The sequence below is a fragment of the Nyctereutes procyonoides genome, unplaced genomic scaffold, assembly GCF_905146905.1.
Source record: "Nyctereutes procyonoides isolate TBG_1078 unplaced genomic scaffold, NYPRO_anot_genome, whole genome shotgun sequence".
Lineage (NCBI taxonomy): Eukaryota > Metazoa > Chordata > Mammalia > Carnivora > Canidae > Nyctereutes > Nyctereutes procyonoides.
In genome coordinates this window covers 13265205-13292000 of record NW_026575043.1, presented here as the reverse complement: position 1 = coordinate 13292000, position 26796 = coordinate 13265205, and the positions used below count along the sequence as shown (strand labels likewise).

At 36.9% G+C, this 26796-nt stretch overlaps 1 protein-coding gene across 1 annotated transcript in view; it reads right to left on the bottom strand.

The window, feature by feature from the left end:
* The window catches only part of RANBP9 (RAN binding protein 9), a 93834-nt gene that overhangs the window by 9674 nt on the left and 57364 nt on the right, over positions 1-26796 (bottom strand). Inside the window, 8 exon segments of the mRNA XM_055322837.1 lie at positions 1777-1928; positions 3570-3691; positions 7197-7341; positions 8458-8648; positions 10426-10534; positions 11878-11990; positions 14713-14897; positions 23731-23753. Of these exon segments, the coding sequence (XP_055178812.1) occupies positions 1777-1928; positions 3570-3691; positions 7197-7341; positions 8458-8648; positions 10426-10534; positions 11878-11990; positions 14713-14897; positions 23731-23753 (1040 nt within the window).

Below are 26796 nucleotides of genomic sequence, written 5' to 3'. Positions count from 1 at the left end.
AAATTCCAGTATAATTACACACAGTTACATTAATTTCCGTTGTATAATAATATAGTGATTCAACAATTCTACGTGTGCATCATAATAAACGTGCTCTTCACCCAGTCACTTGTTTCACCTACCACCACCTCTCCTCGGCTCTCTGTAGTTAACAGCCTGCTTTTCTGTCTTTTCTCTGTTCCTTTGTTTCTTAAATTCCACATATGAGTGAAATCGTGTGGTATTTGTCTTTCTCTGATTTATTTCATTTAGCATAATACCCTTTAAGTCCATTCAGGTTGTCACAGATCGCAAGATTTCATTCTTTTTTATGGCTGTGTAACGTTCCAGTGTGTTTGTGTGTATAAATAAATAAATCTTTATCCAATCGTCTACTGAGGGACACTTGGGCTGCTCCCATAATCTGGCTATTGTACATAATGCTCCAATAAACACAAGGGTGCATATATCTTTTTGAATTACTGTTTTCATCTTCTTTGGGTAAATACCCAGTAGTGGAATTACTGAATCATATGGTGGGTCTATTTTTAATTTTTTGGGATCTCTCCAAACTGTTTTCCACAGTAACTGCCTCAGTTTGCAGTCCCACCAAATGATCTGACATTTTAAATGAAAAATTGTTTAAATTACATATTCCACCGATTTTCTTTTATTTAGCATAAAAATTGTTCGACCTTTTTTTGAGAGTTGAGGGTCACCATTAGAAACAGCAACTGTGCTGTCCTGTAGATGAAGCACTATAAATACAACAAACACACCTCTCCTACCCCAGCTACTGAAACTACAAGACCGCACATGCCTTTAACTGGAGATGTAAGCAAGTGGCTCCTAAACCCGTCCGAGGAGGCTGAGCCGCTATGTTCTGTCTACACCAGTGCCCCGCTGAGGCTACGCTCCCGGAGGCTATTTCATGTTTGCTGTTTTCATGCCCTGTCTGGGGCTATAGGTGGCGCTGGCTGGGGCACTAAGTCTCAGTTTGGGTCAGGAAGGGGAGGCTGAGGCCATGCTTTCTCACCACACCCAGACACTGGGCTCAGGGCAACCACACACATCTCCCCTTTGTTGTCTGGACGTCTTCCAAAACGTTCAGAAGAAAATATATTTATAACGAATCACCTTTGAGCCCAACCTAACACAGGATTACAGAAAAAATTAAAAAAAAATACAATGGCCAGGTTAACATTTCACACACTTATAGGACTACTAGGACCAAAAAAGAAAAAAAAAAAAAGATTTCTAAAGAATCTTAACATCTCTACAACGAATTGCGATGCTGACTTAAGGCAGGGGGAACTCCTCCATCTGCAACTGATATATAAAGCTATGGCTAACACACTACACTGTTGAGATTTTATCTATCCCACCATCTATCATAAACATCGATCCAGAAGAGATCTGAAAATGTATTTTAACTATCCTGGTTTTGAAAGATGACCTAATGCTTCAGCAACCACCATCAAAATGCAAACCATGTAGTATACATTCAACTTGCTGCAGCCTCAAACAATGTCTACTGAAATAAAACTATCTCAAATTTATAGTTTCATCAGCAAGCTGATACCTCTAATAACTCTGCCCATTTTATAGCCAAGAAAACAAAGCTAAAAACCTAAGTTGACCAAGGGTATATAGTGGGGACAGGTGGCAGGACCGGAATTTAATCCCTATTTTTTACTGGAAGTCCAACAAGAATTCCTCACCCTACTCAATGTTTCACAAAATTACAATTTCATTCCTTCGACAAATTTCTAATTTTTCAAGAAAAGACAAATCTACCTTCAACATTTTTTTATTTGCTGTGTTCTTGCCACATTCTCTCCTCAGCTGTTCACTCATGGCTTGTAGCTCTCTTCCAAAGTGAATCATTCTTTCTATGGCGGCTTGACTTCCTCCACACAACTGGCGTCTTAACTGACTCGAATCAACTTCTGTAAGCAAAACAAACGAGTATTTTACTACCTTATTGAATGGAATACAATGGAGAATTCAACATAAATTGCTTATAACATCTTGTACGTTTCATTTAGTCACTACTACCTAATAATTCATCTAAATATGTAGATTTATTTTTAACTCAGGGTCTTTGCTTTAAGTTTAATTCAGGAACTTTGCTGCTATAAGGTATCCTTTCTCTACGTCTCAAGAATCTAGGCTCTGATCTCCAGCATGCAGTTCAAAGTCAGGTGACAACTTTCCAGATTAGGATGGACCTGGGATAGCAGGGAAAGGTTTATAAGCAGTTACACATAAATCTCTAAAACCACAGTAAGCAGCATCAAGAAGAGAACAAAGCCAGTAACTGCCTCTTGGGCTACTCTGACACCAAACAGAGATGGAATAAAAGGACGCGTTTCAGCTCAAAGCTCCAATAAAAACACAGAAAATACCATGTTATCGAAAGAGTTAAACACACGTATACAAAATAACTGTATGGTATATATCTTGGCAGACGACAATCACTGATCAATAATGTAACTGTATGGATCACTAATGACACAAATTACTAATGATGATAATAATCAACATTTACTGAGCACTTTGTGCTTATTAGTTTTTCAAAGATTGGCTCATTTAATCTTTACAAGGACCTATGAAGTGGCTGTTATTTCTGTACCCATTTTACAGATGAAGAAACTGAGGCACTGAGCTCTTCAAGTAACTTGTCCAATGTTACACAGCTAGTAAGTGGCAGATGCAGAATTCGAATGCTGGTAATTTGACTCTAGAACTCATGCTCTTAATCACCATGCTTAAATTACTCTCTGAATGTTGAGGCTGCAGATATCTGAGAGTATAATTAGGCTACCTTTTAAATGAAACCCCCTGCCTGAAAAGGTGAATCTACACTGAACACATAATCCTCAACAATCCTCAATAAAGACTTTAAACCTCAAAACAGAAATCTAATGTTGCCACGGAATTCAGACAAATTTTTAAGCTCCAATAAATTTTCATTCTCCAATTGATGGGAAAGTTTGCTGATGGTTTTAACTTTATGGTACAATCTACTACACAAGTTAACAACCAACCAAAGTTATACGTGCTAATGTACCTTTCAGCCACGTAACTTAGGAGGTGTGGGGGAGAAGGGTGGGTCACACTTAAGCACCTACCATGTGCCAGGCACTGGGCTACACATAGTCACATATATTGACATTAAATCAACATAGGAAACTGTCCTATTAGAATTTATAAAATCATCTCTATCTATCTGGCCTTTACTGGTTATACTAAGTATAAAAACTTTTCACATCTCCAACCCCAAACATCCTAAAGAACATTTAACACTAAGAGTACGGCTGCATTAATGACAGCACTGAAGTCAAGCCCAAGCAATTCTGCACAGAAAGCCAGCCGGCGCTTAACTTCAGAAGGCACTGAGAAGTACCTCTGCTCTCTAGCAACCCGCTCTCACAAGACAGTTTAAGTAACATGTACTATTGTCAAATCCAATGGCACATACATCTTTAAATCTGATTTATGCTCATCAGCTGTGAATCAATACAAGTAAAAACATAACCTTGTAGTCATCATTTTTTATTAAAAATGTAAGAAATATCACTGCAGACCCATTTCGGTGTCACAATCTTCCATTTCGTGGTCATGTTTAGAGCTACCATTTAGGAAACCATTGGATGAAGTCTCTCCAACCCCATTGGAGTAGTGCTCTGTTTCCATGTCTACATCATTACTGGAAATGAAAAAAACAAACCTAATTTTAGAAATTGCATACTTGCAGCTTAGTTTAAAATAAATTACTACTCAACTACACAGCCTACTTATAAACTGACTTTGTAAGGCAATAGCAATCTGCAAAAAAAGGTGTTTAGTTCAATCCTGAAAGTCTTCAAAGCCAGTCTGTAGCTTGCTCTTAACAAATTTGTACTCCTGGACCAGGGAGAAAAAAAAAAGTCTATGTCCTAAACTGTAGTGGTTTTCTGACCTCGTATCAATATGGACAAATTATTTTTTACATTCTTCCCACTTTTTTCCAACTCAGATCTGTACTCTGTTTTTTGTTAATCAGCCTTTGCCCGGGGACCCCTCCACCTCCATCCGGCATGCATTTCCAGCATTCAAGGAAGATGGGGGGAAAGATTCACTCTCAAACCATTCCTGGATCTCACTTCCCCTCTTTCCTGCCCTATTCATCTCTCCTAAGATGATTTTTTTCTTTGTCTCTTGACATTCTGGCTTTTGTCCTCAATCCTTGGAGACATAGCCTCCCACAAAGGTAGGTGATGACCTGGACAACACAACCACTCTGGCTGGTCTTCTTGCACCTTGCTGGCATCCCACACTAGTTTTCTCCAACGGCTTTCTTATTGGCTAAAGAATCTAAAGCACTGCCAAATCTTCATTTTAAAAATACCATTTTGGATAATCAGGATGCTCCTAACTTTCGCTCATATCACATTTACTGAAGAACAGCCCTGTGCCAGTCACCATATCTGGACACACTGAAACTGTCACCACACGTTCCCCATCTCCTCCGCACTCAAAGAACTATAAACACCTACTCTTGAAGACTTCTCCAGTGAAGATCTATGTAAGGATTATACACTCCAGAAGGACATATTTCATGAAAATATAGGAAATACTTAAATTAAAATGTACTTTTCTCATTTAAAAAGCAATATATATTCATTTGTAGAAAAAAACAACACTGAAAAAAAAAAGAAAAGAAAAAAACAACACTGAATGCAGATCAGCATAAAGTGTTCTGTGCATGATGCCACCAGACATAACCACTAGCAGCACCTTGGGTTAAGTGTGCTAGTATAAGTGTATATGCATGGGGGCACCGCTTCTATCAGTAAAACGTGTAAGGCAAAAACGACACAAATCTAGGAAGAAAGAGGTAATCGTCCCAGTACTCCTCCATCAGTCAGAAAAGCTTGTTTACTAGATTTTTTTTTTTTTTAAGTAGGCTCCCCACCCAGCAAGGAGCCTAACACAGGACTGGAACCCACCACCCTCAGATCAGGACCTGAGCTGAGATCAAGAGTCGGATGCTCAAATAACTGAGCCATCCAGGTACCCCTAGTTTTACTATATCTTGACGAACTTTGAGAATTGATAAGAGAAACCAAACTTTAAATGATGTAAGTATACTAAGCTTTTTTCTTTTTTTTGACAATACAATATAGTATTTGGGAGGAATTCTTTCATTCAACACGCCTTTAAGAGCTTTTGAGCCATGTTCTGTGTTAGGTGCTAAGGATACAATGACACAGCCTCTGTCCTCCAGGGGCAAACAGAGGATCCATCAGCACTATGATGAGAGTTAATTACACAGAGTGACACAGCATTCGGTGGGGATGTAATCAAGGATATTCATCTTGGAAGAGTAACAACAGAACTGAGTGTTACAGCCTGCTTGAATGAAAGTTAGGAGTCAAGGGAGGGTAGGGAGTAGCAATTTAGATGGTCAGGGAGGGCGGGGTGCAGTATAATGCAAAAAGCACACCTCTGGAAGTTAGAAATCCTGGGACATAGTCACAAGTCTGCAACTTACTAGCTACAAATTATTGACCTTAACACCCCCCAAAAAACATTTCCTTTTCTGGTATTCAGCTCTACATCTGTAAAATGGTTTTAATAGTTAATACCATCTTTGCCTACTTCACAATACGACTGTAAGGACAGCCTTCTCTAACTATAAAGTAACTGATACTGCTTAACAGTTCAAGGCAGTTTAAAAGCTTACTTCTTCTCCTTCTACACTGCACTCAGGATGCTGCATCACCAAACCCTTCCGGTGAGCTTACTTCCCTGAACTCAGGTAGTAATAGGTCTCTTTAGCAACTTCCTGCCATAAAGAGTATTTAAGAGAAAAACCCACGAATTGCCTACAGCCCTGACCCCAGACAACGGCAGAAGCTTCTACCAACAATAAAGTACTAAAGTGCTATAAAGTACAATAAAGGGTTAACTTTTTAAATGTCTCCACACATTATTTTTTTACCACACAGTCTTCTAATCTTCTGTTTTCTAGCATGTCACTTCTACTGTGAAAGACGACCCTAATCTCCTCTGCTTTAAAAGACAGCCATTTTTTCCTCCTGTTCTCATACCACTTCTTGCGGACTTCCATTACAGCCTGTGCCACACACACCATTACTCAGTAAACTGTCACCCGGGATAGGTAACCTGGATATTCTGATTACGCTACCAATTTGCAAATACAGGTTTTTACACATGTGCCTTTCTCCAGAATCGTATTTCCATTAAGATGCCACGTTAAAAGCTAGGTTCTTTCTCCTTGACAATAAAGTTTTACAGGGAAGAACATTTCCCCCAAATGCAGTGTGACCAATCAATTTATATGAGAAGACCAATCTATCATCAAATTGATAAAATCTACACATTATTTTTTATTTGTATTATTTTTATCGTTCCACTAGCATGAATTCAGATGCTGGATGATTTGAGCAGGCTGACTTCTTAAGAACTTGCTCACATACACTAGTAGTCAAATGACTGATTACATTCCACAAACCTTTAGGTTCATGAATCTTCAACTCCAGTGTATGAAGGATTTTAGTACAGGCATGTAGACATTCCTTCTCTCAAAGCTTCTTGAAGTAAGAAACCATGCCTAGCAGGGATGTCTGACACCCAGCAGGTCCTCAATACCCTGCTCATGCTATATGGTTATTACTAAATGACTTAGGGGTCCATCTGCTGCTATAAGCAAGCTCCCTAAAGTAGGATTTCAAAAAAGATTCTTTGTAAAGTTAGTTATTTGGAATTCAGCAAACACTCTCCACATTTACACCAAAAAAACCCCACAGAGAAAAAAAAAGTTGTAACTGTATCATATGTTGCTTTTAGAGAGTAAATATACTGCTGTGACTTAACTTGGAAGTATAAGAACAGCATCTATGTGACCATCTGTACAGGCCTGTGCCAGCAGGAAAACCAGAAGAAGGCAGAGCCCAGAAAGGATTCTTAGACCCCCACAGAGGGCAGAGGGCTGCAGATTCAGAGAAAGGAACAAAGGAAAGATGCTGCGTGCACATGGGGAGACTGAAAAACTCTGGGAACTTACTCCATGCCCTTTTATTCTCTGGGGCTTAGGAAGTCTCAGACCCCCGATGGACCATGTAATGCAATTTTTCTAAATTGTTAAAAACGAAGACACTTATCCTTAGGTGGTTTATAGTACTGCATAAGCTCGGGAGGTCACATACCTGGTGAAGTTATTAATTTGCTGTGATCGTGACATGTTTATACTGTTTAGTTCTGGTACGTTCAAATTGGATGACTGGTGTTTACTATGGCAATATGATTGATGTGCTTTATTTGATATGACACCATTACTACAACTTTCAAAACCTAGGGGAAAAAAACAGAAAAAGATGTATGAACAGAGAAACACACACCAACTTATTATTACATTGCAAATAACGTACCCAGATTCTGATCCTGCATTTAAAATTCTTCTAATGTAGGTAAGTCAATGCATGACTTAGATAGTAAACAGATAACTTCTTTGAAAGGATATAAGGATGTTCATTGTAGGCTAATAATTAGCATCTCCTCTAACAGTTACTGAGGCTTAATTATGGATCTTATTTATTCCCCACGACCCCCCCCCAGGGGAATAGTGCTCTTATCGCTCTCGTCTCACGTATAAACCCACCGAAGCCAAGAAGCTGGGCGTGCGTGAGTGAATGTATGATATTCTAGACGGGAAGGGGAGAAGGACACAAACCAGAGAATCGTGTGCATGTACAGGATGGCGATGTAAGTAAAACAAGAGGCAGGAATGTAGAAAGGTATATGCCAACTGAGCAAAAGCAAAGGTGTTGGTGTATGAAAGGAAAGGAAACAGCGTCTGACTTGCTTTGAAAGCTGAACGTACGGAGGCCACAGAATGCCTTGGGAAGAATGGAACGAGACAAGCAAAGAAAGAAGGCTGGGAGAAACTAAATCTACAGAAGTGATGCCATAAAAGCCAAGAAAGGAGAGAACTGTAGTTAGGAAGGGCGAGGAGGAACAGTGCCGGGCAGAGCAGATGCTGGCAGGAGGTGAGCTGGGAGGGAGGTAAGCTGGCAGCCCAGCGAGGCCTGCTGACCGGTGGACTAAAGCCGCCACGGCCTTGGCGCCACTGTTCACCGATGCTTCATTCCGACAGAGCTACCTTTTATCTTTACCAAATGTCTACAATTTAATTTCCAGAGACAACCCGAATATTGACCTTTGTTTATGAAGATCTGCTTATACCGTATTCTCAGAAACAGCTCTCCTCCAAGTTACCCTCTTGGTAGTAACAACACACGAATCTGACCCACATTACAATTTTTCTTCCAGAACGTCCTGAGACCAAGTATGCACATGTGTGAAACAGCTACGTGGAAATGTCCAGATTTTTTAAACTATTTTTGGGGGGGTTCAGAAGTATAAACAAGGGTAAAAACTTAAAAGTACTGTCATAAAACTGAGCCTCACCAGAAAAATGTGCAGTACTTCCTTTGCCTGATGCTAAATTGTGGATGTTCATTCCGTGGCTGGGGCTCATACTCGGACTACTGAAAGGTCGAGGACTAACTGGGTAACTGTCTTGAGATTTAGGACTTCGGCCTCCCAGACATCGTACTTCACTATCTGTACCATTCACCATTTCTATAAACTGACGCACTCTAAAAAAAAGAAAAGACAAAATTTACTGAGATAATTTCAAATAGACATTTATTTATTTAGTAAAAACAGATTTCTGAGAGGAAATATTTTAAGAACTGGTATTTATCAATAGGTATGGCCTTTAGACAGTATGCTAAAAATATTAACTATGGTTTCATATTATGTACTACTTAAATTTAAAAGTGTCTGGAAAAATCAGCATATAAAGCAAAAGACACTATCTCCTTTAATCAAGATTTAGTGATAAAATGAAAACCTAGCTGTGGCTATAATTTTTTTTTTAATTTTATTTATTCATGAGAGACACAGAGAGACAGGCAGAGAGACAGGCAGAGACACAGGCAGAGGGAGAAGCAGGCTCCATGCAGGGAGCGACGTGGGACTCAATCCCGGGTCTCCAGGATCAGGCCCTGGGCTGAAGGTGGCACTAAACCGCTGAGCCACCCGGGCTGCCCTATGGCTATAATTTAATCAAAACGGACTTCATTTTCAGAGTTAAAATGATTTAATCAAATAATATTTGCGCTCGATAACAAGTAAAATAGTATGTAAGAACACATGTTTAATGTACACATGATGCAAAGAGCCTCCCATTTAACCAAAATGGGCCACATATTTAAAATTTTACTCTAAAGCAAAACAATTTTGACATTTGGCTTACAAAGGGTTTCTGGTACTTAAGAGAGGTGAAATATTAAGCTTAATAACACGTGAATTTTAAAATAACAAAGGTTCAGAAGGCCAATAAAAAAAGTAAAATTATGATGGCTATTATTAAAAAAAGATGTAGACTTAAAAAAAAAGATGTAGAAAGTATTGGCAAGGATGTAGAAAAACTAGAATCCTTGTACATGGTAAGACTAAAATGGCACAGGGCTATAGCATTCTGAGGATCAAATTTGTCAAAAGATTAAACAGATTTTATATATATATATATTGTGTGTGTGTGTATGAAATATATATATACACCCAACAATTCTATTTCTGGGTATATACCCTAAAGAACTGGAAACAGGGACTCCAGTGGATATTTGTACACTCCTGTTCATGGCAGCATTATTCACAATAACCAAAGTGGAAGCAACCCAAATGTCTATCAGTTATTCAGCCTTTGAAATGAAAGAAATTCTGACATATGCTGTAACATGAATGAATTTTGAGGACATGTTGCTGTTAGGAATAAGCCAGTAACAAATAACAAATATGTTATGACTCCACTTAGAATGAGGTACCCAGGGTAGTCAAATTCAATTTCACAGAGACAGAAAAGTAAAATGGTGGTTGCTAGGAGCTGGGTATAGGGAGAAATGGGGAGTTCGTTTCTCTGGGGATAACGAAAAAAAGTTCTGGAGATGGCTGGTTGGTGACAAATGCAGAACAGTGTGACTATACTTAATACCATAGAACTGTGCATGTAAAAATGACAAATTTTATGTTATGTACATTTTACCAATTTTCAAAATCACACAGACTTACAATAAGGTACTTTCCAGGAAGAAAAATGGATATCCATCTCATAATTAAGATTTTAACATTTCTGAACATAACAGCTAGCATAATAGAAGAGCAAACACAAAGGAAAAGATCCCATCTGCTTATAATCAACACAAGTGTTTTTTTATATATATATAATCTGTTACTTGAATGTGCTATATTACAAAATTGTATGTAAATATCTGAAAAAAGGTGAAACAAAAATTAAAACTATTAAAGCATGACAATAATTCTGATTATACGTAACACACACATAATACAGTAACATTTTATTAAACTCACTTTAATGTGAAAAGGAGATTAGGATTTCTTTCAAGTAAACTTGGGTATAACTGTTGTGTTGTTTCAATGGCTTCTCCCATTCTCCCTGCTAACACCAATTTCTGAATTCCTATTTAGAAAAAGAAAGCAAGAGATTGATTTTTTTGAGTAGAAACAAAATAGTGGGCCCTCAAAAAAAAAGTTAGTAAAAAAAACAACTTTAAATAAATTATTGCAATTAACTTCCATTTTTCTAAAATCTAGTTCCTATTAGGCAATCAAGAAGAAATTTCATACATACTAAAAATTAGAAAAATAAATACTTCATAAAACTATTTTTAAAAATCACAAACTAATATACAGGTAATACAGGAAAAACACCTGTTAAGCAATACTGAAGTATTAACTTCTAAGATAAAAAAGGTAGATGTGTTTATATAAATGCCTAGAATGTGGTGCTGGGTTCACAGAATACTTTTCCCAATCTCATCAAGTCACACACACTAAACAGGTACAGCTATTAATATGTCAATTATACTTCAATAAAGTGTATTTTTTAAAGATCATAGCAAACATTAGAGATAATATTCAGAATGTCTTATCAAATACAATAACCTTTAGCTCCCAGTACTAAGAGAACACTGGCTTTTGAGTAAGACCCGAATTCCCCAGATATAGACTGAGTGTTCCCTGTGTGTTGGATATTTGTTAAATTAGATGACGAGGATGCACAGAGTAAGTGATTGTCTCCTGTTTGCCAGAGCTCAGAGCATAGTGAGAAAGACAGACAAGCCTATGATTAGTTAACAACACAATGTAATTAGTGTTATTATAGCAAATTTGACCTATAAAAAAAATTGTTTCCAAGCATCACGATTTCACCCATCACCTGTATTTTGATGCCTATCCTCTCACCAAGTCATCCCCTCCCCTAATGGACTAACTGCACTGCATTTAGGAAGGCTAACTGTGGAGGAGTGACATGCTGACTTGCCCTTGGTAGAACAGGCCCGACAGCTCTGGCCAGAGTACTGGGACCCAAGAATTAAAATTTAAGATCAATACTATCTTAAGTTTAGATAGCAATTCAAATGCAAAGATTTATATTTCTTTTACATATTATCTTCACCAGTATCTAATCATGGGACCACATTACCTACTAAAAATTTCTTTGTTAAATGTTTACTTCCCAAAATCTAAAGCAAACATTTAAGGGGGGAAAAAAAAGGTAAACATTTCTTATAAAACTATCCCCAAAATATCTTTCTATATCCAGAATGCTAACACAGTCTTAATGTGAGTGTTTTTTAAATTGGTCTTCAAAAATGTCAATGAAGATTAATTTCAGAGGCATCAATTTTAAGTTAATATATTTGAAAAATTTTTAAATTAAAAAATATAATTTCTAAAAATCAACAAAATCAAACCTATAATCTGAAAACAAGTGTTATCCATGCACCACAGGGTCCTTACTTTGTCTATTCTTAATGGAAGCTAATTCTTCTAGAACGGTCTGGTCTGTAGATCTGGCAAAGGCCTCTGCTGTGGCACAGTACCCATGGTGGACTAAATAAGATGAAACCATTCTTAAAATAAAAAGAAGAAACACACATCTTTTAGTCAAGAGAATACAGGCTTCATACTACAACTTACATAAAACAAGATCTACTCTGTTGTTACAAAACCAACCTATTCCCTTAAAATAAGGCTTTAAGGACCTCAACTTTAAAATCAGTTAAAAAAAGAATCATTTTGTTCTAGTCATGTAGTATTTCCAAAAAGAGAACTGCAAATGCCATGTTAAGAGTACTCTCCCTAAGAGTAACTGTCACAAGAGAAGAATCCCTGACAGACTCTTGATTCTTGGTTCCCCATTATCCCCAGGGTCCTTTCCTGTCACTTCCCATCCTTATATTCAATATTCAATCCTCCTAACCATAATTTCAGTTTCACCTTTAATTATACAACTTATCCTAGTGAAATGCTGGCATTTTCTAAAACACAACACTTTTTAAGTAACAGATTAATAACTCTTTGTGTTATGGAGTTCAACTCCTTTCTTTCCTCATCAGTTGCATGGGATAGGATCTCCAAGAGATAAACACAGGTGAACGGGAGAGAGGCTTTTTCAGAACAAAGTCTATGAGGGTGATAATACTAACTCACGAAAAACAGCCCTTCTGATCCAAATCAGTATTACTGTACCATGAAAGATTAGTTACTCAAACGTGATTTACATGGAAGTGCCATGCTTTCAAAGAACAAGTTTGTTGTTTTTCAAAGTCATCAAGTGGTCAAAACACATTTACATCTAACTGCAAAAGGTTGAAGAAAACTTAAAAAAAAAAAAAAGGTTAAAGAAAACTACTGACTCAACAGTATTAACCCAAATATCCAATATATCCAAATATTCAACTCCTAAACCTGCCACCATCTGGCACTACTAACACCCTATCAGAAAATGGTAGGAAGCAGTGAAGAGGGATGGAGGGGGCAGCAGAGAAAATCTCCAAGAAACAGATTTTGCATTTTATTTCATCTAATTGGTCAAAATGATTTACAAAAGTAGGGAAGAACTTTTTAAAATGCACTTCCTAGGAGGTCACGGTGAGTATCAGTTTTATAAAGAATGGGGTGGTGGCCCTCACTGGACTCTGGTTACAGAATTAAGATAAATGAGGTTTCCTCTATTACGATCCTGCTATGATCCTCAGTGGCAACCATTTTTAAAGTGCGAAAGGGAGGTGACCCCAGGAGAGCAACTTATCGTCACTCTAACTCATGGAACTATGAGGTTTTCAGCCAGGCTTTGCTTTGGCTGTTTGCCAGCTGTGCCGGCAAAAAGTACCAGTGCAGAGGCTCTGTGATACCAGATGATAATAGCTCCAGGGAAGAAGCATGTTTTCAGAATCACCATCATGTCTTCCAATCATTATCTCCTCCAAAAAACACACACAAAGATTTATTATATCTTTAAATGTACAACTGTTCAAAGCAATTACACAGACATTTAGGACAAATTGTCAGATTCATGGTATCTGAAAGTCTCTGCTATTTTCTTTGATGAGATGACAGCAGGGAAAATGGCTATTTAAATTTACTTGTACTTATTTGATTTTTAGGTCTGCACTATTTCAAGCTTTAAGAGCTACCATTGAGTACTACTGACACCCAGGCGTCATCTCCAGCCTTATAGCAAAGGTACAATCTAAAGAGTTGACTATCATAGGACTTACATTTTCCTGCTGACTTCCATCCCAATGAAATTCTACTTTGCCATAAAGAACGAGTTGAAATAAAGGTTGTTCATTTTACAATATACTTTTATTGATACCCACTGTTTGCTCTGCTATCACCTACCCATTCTGTACCATCGTTATCATGAAATCCTAAGTATTTATCCTGCTTTTAGGAATCCTCACTCCATGTTCATAACTATTTGGTCTTCACTCCTTTTGCTGTCTCTTAAATGTCTAATAATAATATATAAAAATAATTAGTAAGTTTTAAAAACTTCTTCAACTGGAGGCTTATGGTCAGATTTCCCTATATAGAATGAAGACAACTATAATCTTCTGGAATCTACATGAAAAATAAATAGATTTCACAAAAAAGGGATCCTAATAACCAATAGTAGCTGAAATTATTCTTAGAGTGACCCAATTCACTGGAAAACTTGAGTCAAATCTTGAAATACAAAATATACACACAAGTCTGTATTCCAGTACATTAACTATACCATTATTTTGATGTTTATTCCTACTGAGTAATATTTCTTTTACCCTATACATATTTGAACTACTGCTCAACACAGCCAAGTTCGTGTCCGAAACCCACAGTTCCCGAGTTACACAATCTAAACTATCTTCCTGAATTTATCTTTGCAATTAACACTAATAATAAAAGAATCAAGTAACCTATGGAAAGCATTAAATCCTATTACTAAGGATAGCAAATGAATTAACTAAGCAATCTTGAATCACTTTATTTCCTCCACCAAATTAGTACATCAGACTAAAATACATTTTTGTATGTGTGCCACCAAATAAAAAAATTATTTTTAAGTAGAGTGAATTATCTTTTATAGAGATTAAAATATAATCAACACATTAAAATTATTAGAATATGTAAAAATCATTTTTAATTAAGAGTAAATTATTTTATAGATTTAAATATAATCAATGATACACTAAGACTATTAGGATATAAGTTAGATTAAAATGTTTCAATAAGTATTTTTATGCTAAAAGAATATTTGATAAAAAATATATTTTGAATAATAATGTCCATTCACATTTCTTCACTTACTTTTGTATCATGGTCTGCCATTCACCTTCCCGATCTCCAATAGGAAACCGGTCTATCTGTGCCTGTATTTTGGTTCTCCACTCTCGCATGTAGTCTTCTATATCAAACACAAAAGGATGCTGCCCAAAATTGGCATCAACGACTTCTCCTGGTGTTTGGAGCCCCACGGTAGGATATAAATTTGGCTGTAAGACAACACATTTCACTAGCATCTATCTATCCCTTTTATATTAAAGACTTCTTCATTCTTTCAAATGTTATCTTTAACAGAATTTTACTTCTTGAATAATTTAAAATTGCAATCAAAACTAGTAGAGAAAGAAAAATAATCTAAATACAAAAGCAAATATTCTAAATACAAATAACTTAAAATAATCTAAAATAGATTACATGCTGGATGAAAAATACCATTTCACCATAAAAAATATAAACCAACCTCAGCCACCTATTTTATTTATTCAGAAACTGTGGGGAAAAAAAAGAAAAGAAACTGTGTGGCATTATGCTTCTAATAAACAAAAACACAAGTCTTGCTCTTCAGACTATGTCATTTAATAGATATAAAGATTTAAATTTCAACAGGTAACTCGGACTTCTCTTTCTATATATGATATGTATGATGCATGTCTAGAAACTGCACATGAGGACTAGTGAGTTACCACAGAAGCACAATCCTAACTGGGCTCGCACTACTTTAAGTTCATGGATTTCATTTCTCTGTACATCTGGCATGCCATTAGAAAGAGACTGTAGTAAGAATGTAATTATAAGCAAAGCACAGTGCCATTAAGAGTGGGGGATCTCTTTATAAAAGCAAATGACTCAAATGCACATATTTCTGAAGAGAAAAAGGATTCAAATATTCAAATTCACAGAGAAATGCACTTAGATATACTCCAAGATTTTGAGGCTAAACGATCAAATGTAATAGCTTCAAGTATACAAAAAATACACAAGTTCTTTTGGCTCTATCACTAATTGTTATATCTAAAGGGGGAATGAGTTACTGAATGTCTACTAAATAGCAGGGTTTAAGCATAATAATAATCCTGTGAAATAATTATTGTTTGCATTACAAAGATAAAGAAATTGAGGATTGGGGATAATTAACTTGCTCACAGTCTACATTATGACAGAGGAGGGACTGGAACACAGATTTAATCTGACACCAGAGCTAAGTTTAGGTTTTCTTCCTATAAACTCCAAATCCTACTTTATCATCATTCTCTGTCTTTATGCCTTATTTTTTTGCTTTAATGGTTATCACAAGTATTTTCAGCACAAAATCAGGTAAAGATTGAGAGGGCATAATTTGGATATAAACATAAGAGGCTTAGATTTCACAGCAAAAAGCTAAGAGGATGTATTTAAAAACTGATCAATCAAGCAACCAAAATCAGAAAAAAAAGGAATACTGTGTCAAAATACTACGAAATAGAATTTATTTGGGAAATAAATGGTAATGCAATGTATGCAAATGTTCTGATTCTTAATCAACAAAACTAGCAAGTTCTTACAATTTTAAGCTGGAGACAAGTGAGATACTTGTTATAACCCTCTCGTTTCTGACACAGAGAAAACAGACCTAAAGAGTCTGAGGGATTTATCTAAGAGCACACAACTTAATGACACACATAAAGCAATTATTGCAAGCCTCTCCATTTCTAGCACAGTATTCTTTCCATTAAACTCCATTACAAGATTATGACATACTTTAAAACAAAAGTATATAAAGCCAAAGACTCTTAATAAAGATAACAAGAGTACAAGGCAATCCTGTTTGTTAAGCAGAATTTATAATTCTGATATTTGGCATTGCCCAGAGATGCTTTAAAAATAGTTTGCTACTCTAAATTTTCCTGACAAATTCAGGAAAATAATCACATCCACACTATAAAAGAAAATCAACATTCAGGAGTACTGATAAAATTGTGCCATAAAAAAAGTTTAAAATTTCCCTATGACAAAATATGCCATTAATGTCAAGACAAATGGATTTTATCGAAAAAAAAATCCGCTATACATATAAGGATCAACATTCTCAATGTAAACAATATTCTCACAATACAGGACAAAGATTAACAGACCAATTCAATTTTTTTCTTTTTTTTTCCTTCAAATTTTTTTAAGTAGTGACATATATACAAGCAATTTGAAGAAATATAAAATGACAATGAAAATATGCAGAGACATTAACCTCACTCAATTTCCTAAAATACAAATCAAAACAAGAATTTTATGCACATTAGATTAAGATTTAAAAGACTGAAAATACCCAATGTTGACAGAAGGTTGAGATCATACAAGCCCTCTCATCCAATGTGCACAGAAATGTAAACTGATATAATCTTTTAAGAAAGAAATTTGGCAAAAATCTATTGGAATTGACAGGGCAATTTCACTTGTGAGAATTAAATCCTGCAGAGAAACAAACATGTGCAAAAATATATGCCCTGCAGCACTATTTTAATGGCAAAATATTAAAAAGAATGTCCATTCACAGGTGGTATTACATACCATATTCATTGAAACTCAGACTCTAATAACTGTAAGATATACCATTATTTTTAGGTCTAAGAAAAAACACTGCCCATTAAATCTGACAGGCCATAGATTCTAAGAAGCACTCCCATTTCATAAATGTCAAAATATGAAAAGTGTACATCCTAGAAATTGTGGTAGTACATCGTAAAACAAGCTATTGTAAGAAATGAGTAAAAATGTGTATACTGATACAGACAGAGGTCATATATATTACTAAATGAAGAAAGCAAGCTAGAGACTACATAAACTATGACCCCACTGTAAACACTTAAATAATGGACAGACCTGCTAACAAGTTTAGAAACAGACCTGGAAGGATGAGCACTCATCTCAACACGTTATGATTATAAGAAACTTCTCTTCTGTATAATTCTGTATTTATAAACATTTATTATTTGAATACTATACATTGCTTCTGGAATCAGAACACGATAAAAAACCAGAACTGCTGGAATCAATGAAAAGTAACTGTTTTTTAAGGCTACTCAACTTTAAACCTGAAGAACTGAGGAGAAAGGAATTAGCCATGGAGGGGCTAAATGATACATTTTAACTTTTTAACTTGCTAGACTACAGATATCTAAAAATAGGAACAATTCAATAGTTTTTAGCATAATCACAGAGTTGTGCAACCATCACCACAATTTTACATTTTCATCGTTCCAAAAAAGTTACCTCCAACCTATTAGCCATCACTTCCTGCCCCCCCATCCCATAACCCTCGACAACCATTAATCTACTTTCTGATCCTACAGCTCTACCTATTCTGGACATTTCATACAAATGGAATTATTTACATAATATGTGGTCTTTCGTGACTGTCTTCTTTCATTTAGCATAATAATGCTTACAAGGTTCTTCCATGATGTAGCATGAATCTAGGTTATGGATTTATGTAAAACAATGTTTTCCATGAAAATTTCTAATACATTAAAAAATCACCCCTTCTTTTGTAGAATCAGACAAAAATAACTTACACCTCTATGAAAATAAAACAAAAGATCTCCTATTTTCTATTAGCCTATGAAAAATATAGACCCTATAAAGAACTCATTAAACTCAACAGCAAAGAAACAAACAATCCCCTATAAAGAACTCATTAAACTCAACAGCAAAGAAACAAACAATCCAATCATGAAATGGGCCAAAGACATGAACAGAAATTTCAAGAGGAAGATATAGACATAGCCAACAAGCACATGAGAAAATGCTCCACATCACCTGCCATCAGGGAAATACAGATCAAAACCACAATGAGAGGGGATCCCTGGGTGGCTCAGCGGTTTAGCGCCTGCCTTTGGCCCAGGGCGCAATCCTGGAGTCCCAGGATCAAGTCCCACGTCGGGCTCCTGGCATGGAGCCTGCTTCTCCCTCCTCCTGTGTCTCTGCCTCTCTCTCTATGTCTATCATGAATAAATAAATAAATAAATCTTAAAAAAAAAAAAGAAAAAAGAAACCACAATGAGATACCACCTCACACCAGTGAGAATGGGGAGAATTAACAAGGCAGGAAACAACAAATGTTGGAGAGGATGTGGAGAAAGGGGAACCCTCTTGCACTGTTGGTGGGAATGTGAACTGGTGCAGCCCCTCTGGAAAACTGTGTGGAGGTTCCTCAAAGAGTTAAAAATAGACCTGCCCTATGACCCAGCAATTGCACTGCTGGGGATTTACCCCAAAGATACAAATGCAGTGAAACGCTGGGACACCTGCACCCCAATGTTTATAGCAGCAATGTCCACAATAGCCAAACTGTGGAAGGAGCCTCGGTGTCCATCGAAAGATGAATGGATAAAGAAGCTGTGGTCTATGTATACAATGGAATATTCCTCAGCCATTAGAAACGACAAATACCCACCATTTGCTTCGAGGTGGATGGAACTGGAGGGTATTATGCTGAGTGAAATAAGTCAATCGGAGAGGGACAAACATTATACGGTCTCATTCATTTGGGGAATATAAAAAATAGTGAAAGGGAATAAAGGGGAAAGGAGAAAAAATGAGTGGGAAATATCAGAAAAGGAGACAGAACATGAGAGACTCCTAACTCTGGGAAACAAACAAGGGGTGGTAGAAAGGGAGGTGGGCAGGGGGTGGGGGTGACTGGGTGACGGGCACTGAGGGGGGGCACTTGATGGGATGAGCACTGGGTGTTATTCTATATGTTGGCAAATTGAACACCAATAAAAAATAAATAAAAATATAGATCCTAAAAATATTCAAAAGCTAAATATACGCAAAATCATATTCTCAATAGCATAGTTTTGTTCTATTTTAAAGATGTTTTCTAATGAAAATGAAAGCAAATAATGTATCTATAAAAGGTAGATTTCAAATCAGTCTACAGAACTTGGAAAAGAGCATTTTAAATGAGAACAGCTTCTGTAACAAAAGGAATTCACCTAATCCTGAACTGAATTAGTTTATAAATGGACATTTCCCAAACTGGTAAGATGGGCTGGGGAAGATCATTTTGAAAGAGACATAAGGTTTTCAAAGCCGTGTAAACAGCCTAGGTTTCATGGTAAGTGCAATGGTCTAGATAAACTTTTTTTTTTCCCTGTAAATATACTCTTTACCAGGATTTCTTTACCAGGATTTAATGCTACAGCTGGCTAGTGAGAGATCACACACACAGAATATATAAACACTCCTATGGTGAGGCCCTTAAGGGAAAGACTAACTTTCTCTTTCCTTTTTTAAGTAGCAGAATGCTGTGCTGCCTGTGGAAGTCCCAGAAGATCTGAAGAGTCATAAAAATAAAAGCTCTCAGAACCACTGTATTAAAAAAAGAAAAAAAAAAACCTTGCAACAACCTCCATAACCACCACTTTACCCACTGTTGTTACAAAGCCGAGAATTACTACTAAGTAACTATAGACAAGGCAAACAGTTAACTAGTGATTCTAAAATGGGACAAAAATAGTCAGAAGGCAACACAAAAACCGTCAACATGTCTATGACCTGCTTAGCCTCTTCCAAATCACCACCACTTCTATAAGCGAGGAACAAAAGCTCATAAAACATCTGCTTGCTCCGACAAGTTGGTTTTACTTGCTTCGGGCCACAAAAAGGGGGAAAACCCCCGAACACCCAACCAGCAGAACCCTTCAGCCAAATGGAAAGGAAACTTCACTTGTTAGTTCTGAGCCACTCAGACCTGCACTCACCAGGAGGTAGTCATGCCTAAAGCCTCCCCTCCAATAAGCACATGATCGCATCTCTACTTGTCCACTCACAGGTGTGATGACTAGTTACTTTTCCTCCCGTTAGATTGACTTGTTTGCTTGCTACTGAGTCATTCTCATCAGCAAATAAACATCGTGGTAAATCAAAAAAATCTTTCCTTGCTTCCATTTCTGCCACCAGCTACTGTATCCCACTTGCTTCCTTCCTACTGCAGTGGAAATCCTCCCTGAGGTTGTCCCTACTTTGTCATCTCCCTCCTCCCATTCTCTCTTAAACCCTCTCCGATTAGGATTTCTCCCTCCCTCACTGTGCTGAGACTCTGTCAGAGTCACCAGTGACCTCTCCTCTGCTAAACCTGCTGGTCAGTTCTTGGTCCTTAGCCTACATGTTGTAACAAAGGGGCACCTGATGCAGTTGATTACGCTTTTCTTCTAGAGATGCTTTCATCACTTGGCTTTGAGGACACACTCAGTTGTAAGTCTTGCTCATTCTCAATCTCCCTCTGCTGGTTCCTTCTCTTCTCCCAAACATGCACCACCCCTCTTCTCGGCCTACACACTCCCTTGGGGATGACATCCGATCTCAAGACATTAAACACCGAAATGCCAAGGATTCCCAATTTTTGTCTCCAGCCCAGATAACTGTCTCAAATTCTAGGCTTACACAGTCAACTCTACACTTGGTAACTCCATTTAACTTATCCAAACTGATCTCCAGATCTCTCCCTCAAAACCTGCTCTGCCTATATACAGCATTCTCTATATCAGTAAGTAGCATCGCCATTCCTTCCATTCCTTAGGCCACGAATCTCGAAGTCCTATCCTCTTTCTCGTATTTTCACATCCAATCCATTAGAAAATTCTCTTGGCTCTAAGTTGGGATTTTTTTCACATCATATTTATTTTTATTTTTGAATTTAACTCTTTAATCTACCTGGAACTTACTTTGATATAAATATAAGACAAAATCCTAAGATTACACACTTTTTCAAGGAGATAAACACATGTTCCCCTACTGCGTATTAAATAATGCTTCCTAGTGAGTATGCTGATTTCAGACTCTGAATCTTCCTTAGCTTAGCAAAGTTGTTCTCTACTATAACTTTGATTTTTTTCTAGAATTATTTTCAGGAATATTAATACTCTATAGATTGGATGACTATTCTCTGCCTGTGATTCTCCTGTCACCTCTCTCTCAAAACATCTCTGCAACTTGAAATGTGTCTTATGAATAGTGGCACCCTACATCTGCCTACTCAGGCAGCTGTCCCTGCCTACACAGATGTGAATCTGTTGAAGAATAAGGTCTCTGAAAACTCTAGAACTTGACTTTTTTTTTTCCTGGTGGAACAGCTGGTTAACTGCCACCTCTAAGACACTTTAGTCAACAAGCCATGTATGAACCACCTAAGAAAGAAATACCAGAGTCTTAGCTGTTGCCAGAAAACTTTTGGTTAGTATCCTCTGGTAATATTGAAAACTGCACAATGCAATCAGGAGCTTGGAAGAAAATGCCAGAGATATAATGGAGAGCTCTTAATAAATGTTCTTAATGGCAAAAACAGCATCACGTAGAAAACCAGGGATATCAACTCTAAAAAAGTGGTTTCAAAGATTGGACTCTAAGCATGAAGTATGGGAAATATCTTCATCAATCTATAGTCCTTATTTATTATTTTCAGGTGTGCAACGAGTAATACTGATTTAAAAAAATCTATATTTCGGGCAGCCCTGGTGGCTTAGCAGTTTAGCGCCACCTTCAGCCCAGGGCGTGATCCTAGAGACCTGGGATGGAGTCCCACGTCAGGCTCCCTGCATGGAGCCTGCCTCCCCCTCTGCCTGCCTCTCTCTCTCTCTCTCTCTCTCTCTCTCTCTCTCTCTCTGTGTGTCTAATAAATAAATAAGTAATCTTAAAAAAGATCTGTATTTCGAGACGCCTGGGTGGCTCAGTGGTTAAGCATCTGCCTTTGGCTCAGGTCCTGGGGTCCTGGGATTGGGTCCCACATTGGGCTCCCTGCAAGGAGCCTGCTTCTTCCTCTGCCTATGTCTCTGCCTTTCTATGTCTCTCGTAAATAAATAAAATCTTAAAACAAAACACCATATTTTAATACCCTAGCAGATCATTCAGTGAATACAAAATGAAAATTCTACATGCTAAGAAAACATATCATAGTTAGGTTTCCCTCCCTTCATCTTATACATGGTGCATATTACAATGGCTAGTCTTCACCTTGGTAAACAAGGTATCTAGAATCAACCCAGTTCTCCAATCTGTAATGACACGAGTCACAATCACCTGCTGCCTGAATTTCTGCAATAGCATCCTCACAGGTCAGCCTGCTTCTGCTCTCACTCCCTGCCCCAGTCTACCTTTCAGCCGGCAGTCAGCGATCTTGAAAACTGAGTTACACCGTGAGAACGGAAAACTCTGCAGTGTGGCTGCATTCCACTCACGGTGAATGCCCAAGTACTCATTATGGCTCTCAAGATGTCCATGCTCTAGCCCACCTTCCCCGCCATGACCTCGGACTCACCTAGCACTGTTTTGGGTCTCTGGGCCCCTTCCTTAGTCAGGCTCCTTCTAACTGCTCCCTCTGCCTGGGACATGCTTGCTCTGCTTGCCGTTCAGGTGACTCCCTTCACTTTGTCACAAGTCTCTGCTCAAGTCCTCAGCCCTTGCAAAACTTTGCAAAGGTGAGCAAACTGTACAACCCATGTTTTGTCTCTGGTACTTCCATGTTCTTTTTCTCTTTAAGAAGTACCTAAAACCTTTTAAAATGTTTTAATTTACTTATTTTTAATGTGTCATTTACTCCTATTCTCCAGCTTGAATACATCAAGAGGGCAGAGACCTTCACCTGTTAGATGAATGATGCACCCCACGCACAGAATCTGCCACAGTCATTTCGGTATACTTGGAATAAATAAATGACCACAACTGTTGCACAGCCACTTGCTGAAAAGTTCAGTGATACCAAAGAAACATATTTCAAGTGAATGCAGTGACAGTGACATTACAAGGTGTATTTTAAGTAATTGTTTTTTTGTTGTTGTTTTTTCTCACTATAACAGTAGTTCCCTTGGGCCAGGGCACCAAATGCCATTTGGAGCCTAATTTCTGAAGGTGACAACAATGGTGGCTAGAGAAAAGCTCTCTATTCTATGCATCCCATATAAGCTTGATAAGTATCAGTAAGACGGAATTCCAAACAGGCTTAATAATAGTTTCTTCATATTTCTTTTAATTAAAAATACAAAACAGCTTTTAAAAGAAATTATGTCTTACCGGTAGGTCGGTGAAAGCAATACCTAAAAAACAAACAAAACAAACAAAACAAAAAAAAGTGGCATTAGAAATGGGTTTTCAAAGGCAGATGATAATGACAAGCTGAGTTTATAACTGAAAACAAAGGAAGGAAAAAATTTAAAACCTAAATATAAAATAATGAGACTAGCATTTTTCTCAGAAAGAGCAACAGAGGTCTGAACGAATGCTATCACGAATGCTATCTCCTTTCAAAATCAACATCCTCATTAGTCACACACCAATTTTATTTCTGGAGTACTGCAACTGCCTCCAGGACTTTAAAAATGGTTTCAGATGTATCTTCTAAGCTATGTCAGGAGCCACATAAGAAAACTGGTTGCAAAATAGTATCTAATTTTTGACCAACACCCAAGCTGCTTTAAACCCAGTCTTTTCACTTAATCTTTCTCACCTAGATTTAGCTTTGTAATTTTGAGGGGAAGGGAAAGAAGAGATTTTTGTTGTTGTTACAAAGAAAAAAAAAAAAGTGAATGATGTGAAATACAGTACTGTTGTTTCTTTAAAATTTTTTTTTTCTCATGGAAGTACATTCTTAAATAACTTTTGGACTATTCTGTGAAAAAACTCAATTACTCATTCAAAGGATCAAAATTTATAGGGTGAGAATTTCTCACGAATGTCCTCTGACAGTAATTTCAACACAGTCATGTTCCAGATAGACCTGAATTAACATGAAGTCATAGGAGTAAGTCTCTGGCATCCCAAAGTGATGATTTAATAATCTCTCTTCAAATATTTAAGTATATTACTTGGGTGAAAATAAAATAATAAATAAACCAATTATTTCTGTAGGACCTCATTCACAGGTTTAAGAGGACTGAGCTCTAGAAAAACAGGAGACGGAGTTGGTTTGTTAATTTCAGTTCTTCCCACCTAAACACATGTTAAAACAAAACAAAACCAACACACCAGCACCAGTACCTCTCCAGTGTTGATCATCATCTAAAAATTAGGGGTGTTTCTGTTAAATCATCTTTAAGGTCTCTTCTCACTGGAGATTTCATGGCTTTGTAATTGTACTGACCCATCAGAAAACACAACTATCTGACTCTATTTATTAAAGTAATAATTAATTAAAAGACAAACTATGCATCTCTACCACATGGCTTTTAATAAATGTGTAAAAATAGTGGTTTGTAGTTAAGTTCTGTTTTTAGGACTTTTAAAAACTAGTAAGTTCATGTTGGCTTGTCAGGAGGAAAGCAAAGTGGAGGTCTCCCCATATCCCCCATAAAACATTGGTAACTTTTAGCTTTATTAATAAATAGAAAGCAAAGTGACTTCTGGCCAAATATGAAAATTTATTCTAAAATTTTCAGAAAACTAAAAGGATACAGAAAACAAGAGAGATGTTAATAAAATATTACAAACCATATCTTAACATTTTTCATAAATTAGCAGTCTAAGAAATTATTGTCCTCAAACATATCTATTATAGCAAAGAGGGTCTACTTCTGTAGGTTTAGCAAAAATTCCTTTTTGTTAATAGGTAATAAAATCCTCAGTCCTTACCAAAAACTCTAATGAAAAACCCAAGTCAGTTTCATAGATTAGCTAACAATTTTTGAACACTGCCAAATATAGCTACCACAAACTGTACACATTCAGACCACAAAAATATACCACTTTAGTAAGTTAGTATAATTATTTAAGTTTTACACAGAAGGCAATTAATTTATATTTCTAGTTTTCTGATTTGTCAAGACGCTTTTTAAAAAGTAACCTTCAATGATGATATTCAATAAAACAAAGTGAAAAAATTTCCAATTAAATTAACCTAGATACTGTTTCTTCTTTAACTATTTTCTCAAAAACCTTTCCAGAGCACCTGGGGAGCTCAGTCGGCTGAGTATCTGCTTTCAGCTCCGGTAGTGATCCCAGAGTCCCAGGTCTGAGCCCCACATTGGGCTCCCAGCTCAGCTGGTAGTCTGCTTCTCCCTTAGACCCTCCTCCCTCCCTTCTGGGCTTTCTTTCCCTTTCTCTCTCAAATAAACAAACTCTTTACAAACAAAACAAAACAAAACAAAAAACCCTTTCCATTCCTCTATGATCAGTAAATATATATTTTGGAAACCTTTATGAAACAGAAACTAAAGATGTATCAGCTTTTGGGTAGAAATGATCCACCTCAGGAAATATAAAAAACAGGATGTAAATAATATTTTATCTTCTAGATGCTAGAATTTGGACCAGAGGTTCAGCATACTTCTGTAAAGACCCAGAGAGTAAATCTTTTCTCCTCTCCAAACCATATGGTCTCTGTCATAACTACTAAGTTCTGCCACTGGAATAGGAAAGTGGCTGCATCGTACAAATGAATGGGTGTGGCTTTGTTCCAATGAAACTTGACTTAAAACACAGATAGGAGACCAATCTGGCACATGGGCCTTGGCCTGTTGAACTCTGTTCTAGAAGAGTAGCTCTTTGCCACTGCATCCCCAGCATCTAGCCCAGACTCTAGCACACAACGATAATAAACATTTAATGAGTACTCACTGTGTGCCAATCACCTAAGAACTTTGCATGCATCACTTCAGTCTACTTTAACAACCAAAAAAAGGTAGGTATTACAGTGACCTTATTTTTACAAATTGAGGCACAGAAATATTAACTTGCAAAAGGTCACACAGCCTAAGCAAGGAGACAAACCCAAACAACTAAAGAACCCATATTAATGACTCTCTTTGGGCTTAATAAACATTTATTAAATTTATAAATGAATACTGACAAATGTTTCAAATTTATTTAAATTTAGAATGTGATTTTATCATTAAGTACCTTTTTCTTAAAAAGTACCTCACTTTCAAAAATAGTTTTCTTATTGAAGAGAAAATTTCAATATAAATGTTTGTGAAAATCTACTAAGAAACAAAATCACATCATCATGACCTTTCCATCTTCCAAAATAAAATTTCTTCTCTGGAATAAAGTTTTAAAAACTGTAAAAAGAATAATTTTGGTTTTAAAATTATGCCTTCTTTTGCATTTCTGAATCAAAAGTCATACCTAAAAGCAGATTTCTGC